The 11,360-nt window shown below is 35.0% G+C and overlaps 1 protein-coding gene across 2 annotated transcripts in view; it reads right to left on the bottom strand.

The window, feature by feature from the left end:
* LOC108358385 (uncharacterized) overlaps positions 1–10,048 on the bottom strand; it is a 49,552-nt gene extending 39,504 nt beyond the window's left edge. For both annotated transcript variants that reach the window (XM_017609677.1, XM_017609678.1), the window contains exon 1: positions 9,584–10,048. In XM_017609677.1, coding sequence (XP_017465166.1) covers positions 9,584–9,875 — 292 coding nt within the window. In that variant the 5' untranslated portion in view covers positions 9,876–10,048. The remainder of the gene's footprint in view (positions 1–9,583) is intronic.
* Positions 10,049–11,360: the final 1,312 nt, after the last annotated feature.

Genomic DNA, 11,360 nt, shown 5'->3' with positions numbered 1-11,360 from the left:
TTTTTTTTCACCCGAGATAGTCAAAGTTGGGGAAGAAAATATCAAAAAGTTAAAAATCCAGAAATAGTCCTAATTTTATGATGGTTCCTTAATATATTTTAACTACATTGCATTTGAGTATGGAGAGGCAACTATCTGGAAGTATTTTACATAAAAAATTTACTAAGTATTGCCCGGTTTGTAGTTGCAGTTAAAGAAAACACATGAAAAGGCACGATTTTTTTTAAATTCGAAAAAATGTAAATATTTCAAAAACGGTGACACTTTTACCTGAAAATTTTTTGTTTATCAGGGAGCTCACCCCCCCACCTACCTTCGCCTAAAGTTTGGCACGTTACTTCTGGGACACCCTGTATATGTGCGCTTGACATCGTTATTTCTACATCGTTATACTACATAAGTACTCTCTCTAAATAAAATAACTGAAAGTATGTTTGCATCTATTTACGAGTATGAACATTGACTACTAAGCCAACAACTCGGCAAATGAACAGTTACAAGTGTCAACTTTTTGTACCCCCACAATGAATCTGTAATTTACCAAAGAAAAGCATTTTTTCCGCAACAAAAGTAGGTTAGGCAAATCTCCGTGTCAGGTTGTCAAATTGTTTGGTGTTTTATTTGGCTTTTACGATGAACGACAAAAATCTTGACCCGTCAACTTTCTAATAAAAACAGTTAAATTCCTGTTAACTACCACTGCAGCAATAGAAAAAAAAACACTGAAGTGACCACTTTAAACCTACTTTTGTATATATAATGGTCCAAGCACACATACCTACATACGCCTATGGCCAACGACAATCGCGCTAGAACAAAAAATTCCACCCGTGAGTGGGTTAAGCTGCGAAGCTTGCGAGTTGCATGCCACAAACAACAAGGTGCATAAAAATCTGAAGAGCTAAAGTGTTAGATAAGTTATCACGCGACTGGCGGCTGGAAAGATAATAATGAATAAGTAATGTTTTGCCACACGCTCGGCTAGCAAAAGCAGCCAGCCAACCAGCCATGCACAGCGCTCTGTGCCGCCCGTCCCGGGACTTGACTACTGCTGCTGCCATTGCGAAATGTGCATCTTCTTTAGTGGTTCATGTTGCAAGAACATTGCGACTGCAAAACCAAAAACAGAAAAAAAAGGCAACGGCAAAGATGCACGAAAAATGTTAACGGCAACAGCAGACACGGCTGCTGGCTGCATTCATAAATATTACAAATACAAAATACATACGTACATACTTAGGTGGGTATGAAGTTGCGAACCCGAATGCCGGTTATCATAAAGCGAGATCAAGCAGGCGTACCGGAGTTACCGCTCTAATGAGCGCATAAATCAAGTGCGCATGCGCGTGGTGGCACAATCACCGTTTGCCATGTTCTGTTGCTCTACAGCGTTATACATAACCGTCAATTGTGAGCGTTTTATTTGTAATTTAGCTGTATATTTTGCACGCCACTGTATTTCGCAAGTAAGAGAAAGGTGAAAAATATTCGTGAAATAGAAGACAACAGCAAATAAATTTGTGCGGCGATAAAGATGGAAATAACGCCATAAGCAACGAACAATTGGCGATACGATTTGAATTATGGATTAACCAAGCTCTGGATTTGTTTGCTGTCAATAAAAAAAAAATAATCCAGAGTGCTACTTTTATTTAATGGCTTGCCTTTTTGGGGTGTTTAAGCTTAGGTAAATTCTATTCCCTCGCTCGACTCTAGTTTAATTGAATCTTGAGAAGAATTTTAAATTATTAACCACTGAACTTATAGTTTTAAATTTAACGAGTACTCTAGCGCATCCAAAACGAGAGCATGGATCAATAATAATAAGACTTCTCCCATCGACTATTATCTGCCGGACGTAGTGCTTGGTAACCCATCACTGATCGGAATGATCGAGCTGATATCCAGCTGGATGACGCACACCAGACTCACTTTTCGAAAAAAAACAGTATCTCTGACGAAAGTGTATAGAAATCAAAGCAAAGTCGGTTGTGAAATATATATTTTTAGCTAAAAAGTCACACTTGACAATGGATGCTAGAAAAAAATTTCTCACCCTACCAGAAGAATCAAAGAACACCGAACAGGAAAAAATGATAGTTTTTCTTTTTTTTTAATCACAGGCTTATCGACCCTCCATCCTAAGCAAGTGCAGCAGAAATACCTGTTCCTTCAGCACAGTTTCTTGTTAAAAAAGCAAGTGCATTATAAAGTTAATCTAAATAGTTGTATGTAAGTATACAACTGTATGTGTATATCTAGGAATATAATAAATTCAATTGAATCTAAATAAACAACCAAATCAGACCCAAGTAAACAATAGAATTTAAATTTTTCAAACGTGAATCTTGAGAAATTTTTAAGCGATTCACTGGCAATTAACTATCATTCTGTTTTTTCCAGCTAGATTTCTTACAAATCATAGCCACACCCACTTTACAAACCTGAGCATTTCGATTAATATTAACTTTTACATAACTTGTAATTATAATCACGTGCAAAATCATTAATGGCGCATTTCAACCCTGAACTTACAAATTCAATTAGCGCGTTTATGAAGAAAGTTCATTCTAAAAACGTTATGCGAATGCCATTATAGAAAATGTGTACACGTGCTCCTTTTTTCTTTTCCCTTCGGAGCCCGACTGCGAGAGGGGTCTCGTTTAGTGGAAACTCGTACGGTGCACAGTGGTGCCTCCCCATACATAGATGAGAGTATTACTCCGAAATTTCGTCCATATGTTTGAATGTGGCTCAATAGATATTCAGTTTATATTCCAGTAGGTATATTACGTCCAAGTAAGAATTAAAATAAAACACCAGATTGACTTTTTTCCTCTCGGTTACCACTTTGCGGTGTTGCGTCCTAAAACCGCTTGGCAGATTATAACCAAATTTTACACACCTACTGCAGACATCCTAGGGATGGCCATAGACTAAAAGTATATATCGAGGGGGCGTGGCACCGCCTTTTGGTACTCATATGGCCGTTATTGGAAAAAGGAGCCTAGCACCTCCCATACCAACTAAAGTTTTTATAGCGCGTATTTCTGGAAGTTTTTGAGGCACAGAATTGGAACTTGGTGGTATGCTAATATAAGAAATATATATATATCAAACGTTATCCGAATTCATACTGTGTATCTCTGGAAGTGTTTGTGGTACAGCATTGGAACTTGGTATGGAGATACATATGTGCTTATATATATGAATAGTTATCCATACTCATAAAGCAAAATGGCGCTATTGAAAAAGAGGGTGTGGCACTACCCATATATACCAAAGATTTTTTGCTGCTTATCTCCGGAAGCGTTTATACATAGTAGAGTACTGGAAGTTGGTAGCGGCGCTTTCATAACGAATATATTGAAAAAGGTTCCGTGATCTCCCAAATCTCTAAAAGCATTTTAGATGTGGTAGTGGAATTTCGTATTGATATTTACCAAAATATCTGAGTGGCACTGCCGATATGATCTAAAATTCTCATGATGCATAACTTTGTAAGAATTTTACGTAAATTGAAGAATTTAAGGTTGGAAATATTAAAAGCCGGGCGTGGAAACTCCGGGAAATATATACGTTTACGCGGCGGATCTCTGGAAATATTTAAAGCTTAAAGGGATTTTTGTCGTTCAGGATTATATAATTCCATAATTTGTATCGCCCTAAATACTTTAGCTCGCTGAAAAAAAATAATAAAACAGCTATAGTAAAATGAGAACATAAATATAATATTAGCATTTTAGAATTATTACGGATTTTCCTATAAAAAAAGTGGGGTGAAACCTGCGGTTATAGGCTAATTCTGATTAAACAAGCTAATTGGGTTCAATGGAAAGGTGCAACATCTTGTTGTTATTTATTTAAATAATTGCATTTCACACGAAAAGGCAGAAGTGGAAAGAAGAACATTTGCTAATAAGCGATTCTCATGAGTGCGCGCCCATACCGAGCGGTAATAATTGAATATTTTATTCAAAAGAAATTCATTGTTTAAAGCGAAGGGGAAGTACTCGTAATTGGTAATTGGAAGAACAGTAAAAAATTTAACCGTTCATACGGCACATAGCATAATCAAAAGATAAAAAAAAATAAGATGTACTAAGAGGTTGCATACAACACAATTCTGTACGCAAAAAAACTATTTATGCTACGTAGAGTGTGCAGATATTGATAAATACTGATGCATTTAGGTACCTATGTATGTACATTAGACCGTACAACTTTACAAGCAAAAAAAACGTTCGCCGTGCACCTGTACGTACACATAAAGCATTTTTGCAAAATGTTTTTTTTTTTTTGTTTTTTTTTTTCGGTGAAATTTACGTTCGCCAAACAAAAAAACTTTTAAATAGTTCATTTGCTGTAATCGAAATACTTTCTTAGCAAAAGTTTGATGCGTTTCGGTGAGCTTTATTTTACTGCTATTAGGGTGATACGTTAGTGGGATAAGAACTGAGATCTGTTGGGAAAGTATTAGAACGGGGCAATTGAGGTCAATGAACTTTGGTGCAAAAATATGTTCCTCAAGACAAGAACATTGACATGCCATGCCTTCAAATCCGAATGTTAGTGCCGAAGATATGCCAAAAAATGTAAATAGTAGACCCCTGTTCGGCAACAAAAAAAAAACGAAATTACAATGCAAAAATACTTTAAATTCGAAGGATACGGCGTATTATTTTCTGGTACGGTCTAATGTACATGCGAATGTATGGCTCACGCTGCACGCTGAGCAAAGAAGTATAACAGTTGTTCAGTTGTGTTATTAGGTGTAAGAAAAGTCATTAACAGCGAAGCAACTTCAATGCCGTTAAAATATATTTTTCAACATTTGTAGAGGAAGTTGCAACTGCAGCGCCAATGAATTCGATATACTTATGTATAAGTATATACATATGAAAATGCCAAACGTTTGATAGAAGATACATACGAGCACATATTTGCGGTTTTTTAATTCAATGAAAATTTATTTTTTTTTTTAGTAAAATTTTTCTGTGGTTAAATGCTTTGTGGATTATGTGACTTAATGAAACGGAGGTCTCAAATTCAATATTTAACACTTCCTATGAGGTCGTAGGTGCATGTATGTGTACAGTGTTATACTCACATGAAGTAATGTGAAGTTATATTGAGGGCTATTGAGAGAGATAGCGGAAGTAGCAGTATAATTAGATAAAATCGTAGATATACCGAGGGTCAATGCACGTTGTTGCGGATTGCAGTGTCTATATATATATGAGATAATCTCACGATTTGTTGTTTTTTAGTGTCACTTCCTTCTATCACCAGAAAAAAAAATCTAAAGCAATCTACTTGCATATAGTATTTCAATCAATTGAGTTCAAAAAAAAATAAAAATCAAGTATTTGAACCATTTTTGCCTTAAAACGTTTATTTTGGCGTAAAAGTATCGAAATTACTCATATTTTCATTTTCGCTCGAAAAAATCATAATTATTATTTTTTTTTCAATAACTTTGGGAAGTTTTCAAATAGCATGTTCATATAAGAAGCTAGAGACGTTGGCACAAAATACAAAGTATATGTGAAGTTTCAAGAGTGTGCCACCAAATTTAAAAATGACAGCATGCAGAATATCTGTAGCAACCTTTTTGTAATTTTGAAATTTTATGATTTTTTTTTTAATTTTAATAAATTAAGATACTTCAAAATGCTAAAATTAAGCGATGAAAATTTTCTTCTTGCCAAAACGAAAGAAACTAGTTTAATAAAGTGTGCCACCAAATTTAAAAAAAAGATTAGAATGAGCAAAAGATGACTATAATTTGAGAAACTACAATTCCATTTTTTTAATTTTTATTGACACACTCGAAATTCATTCTAAAATTGTTATATACATGAAGAAATAAATACATATTTGCTTAAAAAATACTGTATAAAAATTTTGCATGCCAATATTTAATTACTTTTAAATTACATATATCACTTTTTAATTAAGCCAAACGAATAAACGTGTTAGCTGACTGTGTATGGTTATATAATCGCGAGTTGTTATTTTTACTTTTTTTTTTAGTATAACTATTTTAAGTTTTCGTTAAAATACAATTTCGCGATGAAATATTGTTCCTTATGCAAAACTGAAGAGAATGCATTGTCTAAGATAAGTGTGCCACTATTTTTGAACAAAAACACGTTAAGGAAAATTTGAGCCCACCTCCGGAGTAGATATTTTTGCATTGCACTTATTTCTCCGTATCGGTAGAATCTATGCGAAGGCAAGCATATTGGCTTACAAAACATTACTTACCATAGAGATTCATCTGAGGCAGAAATCAACCTATTTCGAAACCTTATTATCAGCCTGGAAAACGGAAAAATTAATTCCAGATGCTAATTTCTGATGTATTCACCAATCAAGATGTTTCGAAGTGTTTCGAAGGCGCATAGAAATAGCTGATATTAGGTAAAGCCAGACAAGTAGAGAAAGGTTTAGAAGACGAGTACTTAATCTTTTACTAAAAAATTAAATTTGTTATGCTATGTTGTATAACATGGTAACTAAACTCCTCGCAATCTGGTGGAGAAATATTGCAAGATTTAATTTTTATAAATTTTGTTTTTAAAATCAATTTTGATCGTTTAACTAAAAATGGAATAGGCAAACATTCATTAACTGAATTAATTTGAACATTCTCGTTAATGGATATGCCATAAAAAAATTTAGTCTACCCGATTTAAATTATTCAAGCCGTGTATGTATGTATTAAGAGCGAAAACTATTAGTCGTGCGCTGTGTGACCAGGACCCTATTGCACCAATGACGTATCATTAGCATTTTAGGCAATTATCGATGTTGCGCAAAGTTATGCGTTTCACTAACTTCATAAAAGAAAGTCACTTGGGTAGTGATAGGTAAAATATCTATCAAAGTCATTGACAAGTGTTTCCCGAAATGTTTAAATGCTAAGCGAAAAGATCTTAGCAAATTTTGGGTACGAGGAACCTGAATCTGCAGTTCACATTTACCAAAAAAGACAGTACGCGTTGGTGCAATAGGGCCCAGATTTGCCTTTTTGAGGCAAGATTTAGCTATAATGTATATTTTTGCTCCAGCTTCGGTATTTAAGGCCTAGATTCATGACTTTTTTCTGGCATTTTTTTTTTTTTTGTTAATGTCACTTTTTTTTAATAATTTTCATTTTTTTAGTACACTAAGAAAAAAAACGATTTTATGGAAATGTTAAATCTTTCGGTGAACTATCCATATATTCTTATAGTTTTTTTTCCTTAGGAAATTTGAGCAGCCAAGATGAAATATTATGTAATTGAATTGTAATGGTAAATTGTTACAGCAAAACAAATGCGACTGAGTAAATATGTTGCTTTTGCCTAAAAAACCAGTATGCAACACTTTTAGGCAGGGCGATCGGCGTAGCCAGAATGAAATTTAGGGGGGGGCTCGACCCTATTAAGCTGGTATTTCAGGGTACTATCTTATATATATATATAAGGAAAATTTGAAAGTTAGGGGCGGGCTCGAGCACCCCCCTGCACCTACCTGGCTACGCCCATGGGCAGGGCCTAACATTTCGAAGTTGAATTAGGTGACCTTCCCTTAGCTCTTGCAAGCCCACATGACAATAGTTAAAGCACTTACTTTTTTTTTTTGCGAGATAGAAAAATCCCGTTATACGCAAATTGGCGCATTTGTGAGCGGATTTTCTTTCACTAAAGAAGCTTGTGTTCCAAATTTCAAGCCTCAAGGTTAATTTTTACGATATATGGCAAGCTTTTTCCTGATTTCTCCCACTGTGGGGCGTTTAATCTAACGGTTGGTTCAGCACCGCAGCACAGCGTCAGAAAGAAAGAGGGCAAAAAAAAGAAAGAGGAAATGAGAGAAATATCGAACGTCTTAGGCATTTATGTGAGTATAGCGCGCGTTGCCAAAGATTGGCGCTAGAAAATGCAACGCTTAGCGCTTCAATTTAGAAATGGCTATCATAGTCGGCGGCGGTCAATTGGGGTCAATTCGACGTCGCTGTTGACTTTGTTGTTTTTCGTGTGCTTTTGCTTGTTGCATGTGTTGCCATTATCGCTCTGCGTAATTGTCATTGCCGCTTTGTACGAACCAGTTTCGCAGATGGTTACAATACTCTTCCAAAAAAGATAGGTATGTAAATACGTAATGTAGTTAAAAAGATGCTAGTATAGATATGCATACATACATTAGGGTGGTCCCAAAAAAAAGTAAAGTCCGAATTTTTATCCCCCTTGGATTGTTCTATGCCGAAAATCTCTCAAAGCGCTCAAAGGTTTACTTGTATTTTATATGAGAACAAACCATTTTTCATAGAAAAGGTATATAATTATTTTAAATCAATATTTTTCGATCAGTGATTTTCAATAATAATACGCAATTGTTTATATAAGCTTTTTTTGTAATAACTATTTTTTATAGGTCAAACAAAGCCCTCAAAAAATTCAGTGGGAGCAACCATAAAACGTTAGTATTAAAAAATGGTTTAATAAACAATTAGGTATTACTATTGGGAGTCTCCCGAAGAGAAACAGAGTTTTCGGATATACATATACATATACTACTTCAACGAAATATTGTCTTTTTCCCCATATAACTTTGAGCGCTTTGAGCGCCCTCTAAATAGTTTTTTATNAGAAAAGGTATATAATTATTTTAAATCAATATTTTTCGATCAGTGATTTTCAATAATAATACGCAATTGTTTATATAAACTTTTTTTGTAATAACTATTTTTGATAGGTCAAACAAAGCCCTCAAAAAATTCAGTGGGAGCAACCATAAAACGTTAGTATTAAAAAATGGTTTGATAAACAATTAGGTATTACTATTGGGAGTCTCCCGAAGAGAAACAGAGTTTTCGGATATATGTACATATACATGTACTACTTCAACGAAATATTGTCTTTTTCCCCATATAACTTTGAGAGCTTTGAGCGCCCTCTAAATAGTTTTTTATTTCAAAATAAAAAAAAAAAACAGTTTAAATTTTTTCGATATAAAATAATCGTAGGGGGGGGGGTGAGCGCGTTAAATTTCTGACTTTACTTTTTTCACTTGAATTTTTGGACCACCCTTATGCCACTTTTGGGATAGGCGCAGATGACTACTAAATTTTTCTGATAAATATTTAAATTTATTGCACCTATGTATGAATATAATTCGTGACTACTTCCAAAGTGCTTCAAAATTGATTTCGTACTTGTCACGTAAGCTGAACGATTTGCTTAGTTGACATCTTATGAGGCGACTTTATTCAGAGGAGCCCAACACAGAAGAAGAATAACCAGTTAAAACGGTATCTCACCCTATACGGTCGATCGGGCGGTATTATAAAATCACTAACTAATTCCAAACACTAGTTAGCCGTCCGAAAATATACTTAACGATATTGCCGTCGTATATCGGTACTGCAGGGTAAGGAGGTTTGGCATGCTAAAGTCCCAGACATTATTAAAAAAAAAAACAAAGATGTCGCGTTTAACTAGGTGCATCTTAATTTGCCTAAAAAGGTGATTTAAAAAAAAAAATAGCAAAAACATATTTTGTTCTTAATTGCGATAAATTTATTGCGAACACTTACTCGAGTAAACAGCAGCACCCTGCACAGCGACAATTGCATTGACCATGGCCAACAATGACAAAATTCCGACAAATGATATACGAAAAGTTGATACAAAATTTTTATTTTTTATTTCACAATTTGGTGTATTTCGGTTTCGTTTACGTTTTTCAATATCGAATTGAGTGCTATTGTCGTCGTTCATATTATACAGCCGGTTTTTATCGCTGCTGTTGTTGTTGTCGTCGTAGCTGTGGTAGCTGTTGCTGCGATGGCAGCAGCTGTCACCCAACAAAAGGCGTCGAGTAACCATTTTTTGCTATTTACTTTGCTTATGTATTTTATTATTTGTTGTTTAAGCACTTATTTTTTTTTTATTTCTTGTTTCTTCTTTGTATATTTTGCTGCTTCTTATTTTTATATGTGCCTACTCGTACATGGGTATGCAGGTATGTTGAAATTTTTACAGACACTCAAGACACTGCCGTTTATTTTTTGTTCCGTTAACCAATTAATTAAAATTGCAAATTTTTACATTTTCGTAGTAAAATATAGCAAAAAATACTTTCGCAATGTTGCTTTGGAGTAGTTTGTTTTTCGAATTTCTGCTTTGACAATATATATATATTTTTTTTTAATTTCCAATCAAAAATGCAAAGTTTGTCGGTGTAGGCACTTTGTTTTTGTTGTAACGGTTAATTTGCAATGCAGCTTTAAGCAAATTTCGTTTGAATTATTAACAAGTAAACTTTTAATATTCAAAAGCTTACAGTGCTTTCACATGATTAACACAAAAAAACAAACACACGATTTGTGTTGTTAAAAATTAATAGAGAAAAAAATCATGTAAAAAGTGTGCAATTTTAGCAGGTAATCCACAAGTAATTATCACTTTTTTATCATTTCATTTTCATAATTTCGCACTTTAAACAGTTATATTCGACTCGCATTGTACGAGTAAATTTATGTCGCAATTTACAAACACAAATTTTACTTTCAAAAAAATTTTCGGTTTGCTTGGCGTCCAGCATTCAAAGGCCGGAATCGCTGCTGTGACGATTCGTCGCCGTCGTCGTCTTTGCTCTGTACGCCGTCAACGTGTTTCACCTCCGCTCAACGTTCGCTCGCGCCGAGTATCAGATTCCAACTGAGCTCACCTTTTCGACGATCACTAATACTGCCAGCTGTTGATGGCAGCAACAAACAACTGGCACTACACAACAAGCACTAAGTAATGAATACAAACCCGCAAAAGGTAAATACGGAGTTAAACGAGCGATGTACATACACGTGTGTATGTATGTATGTATAAACCACACTTCACTTGCGCACACTCAATCCTCTTAAGCTAGCGTACGAATAATCACTGATCTTGTCTTAAACAACTTCATAATTGCGATCACGTTCGTACCAGCGATGGAAAACAAGATTTTCCAATAGTACCTAATTTTAGGAGGAAGCATCGAAAGCCTAATCCCAAAAACCGTCAGTGTGAGACTCTAACCCACTAAACCTCCTGTCGTCTATGTACCGACCCCCCTGGTACCACTGTTCATTATGTCGTCGGGAGTTGGTTGAGCACAAAGCTCTACGTTCGTTACTGTTCACATGATTCCACCTACGGTTCGTCTGGGTTTGGTATTAAACCTACCCTTGGTATTTTACAACTAAGATGTTCGTTTCTAAGTCAGTAATGTCCGGATGCAGCAATGTATTGCTACTTATACGATTTTTTGAGAGGTTCGCCCCCTTCATGCTGAAACTTTTCAAGCCAAGCGGGACTTTTATCTGGTCTGAG

Source organism: Rhagoletis zephyria, unplaced genomic scaffold (genome assembly GCF_001687245.7).
Source record: "Rhagoletis zephyria isolate East Lansing unplaced genomic scaffold, Rhagoletis_zephyria_1.1 Rzeph_scaffold_00246, whole genome shotgun sequence".
Taxonomy (NCBI): Eukaryota; Metazoa; Arthropoda; class Insecta; order Diptera; family Tephritidae; genus Rhagoletis; species Rhagoletis zephyria.
Note: the sequence above shows the minus strand (reverse complement) of the source record. Positions and strands in the feature narration are given on the sequence as shown.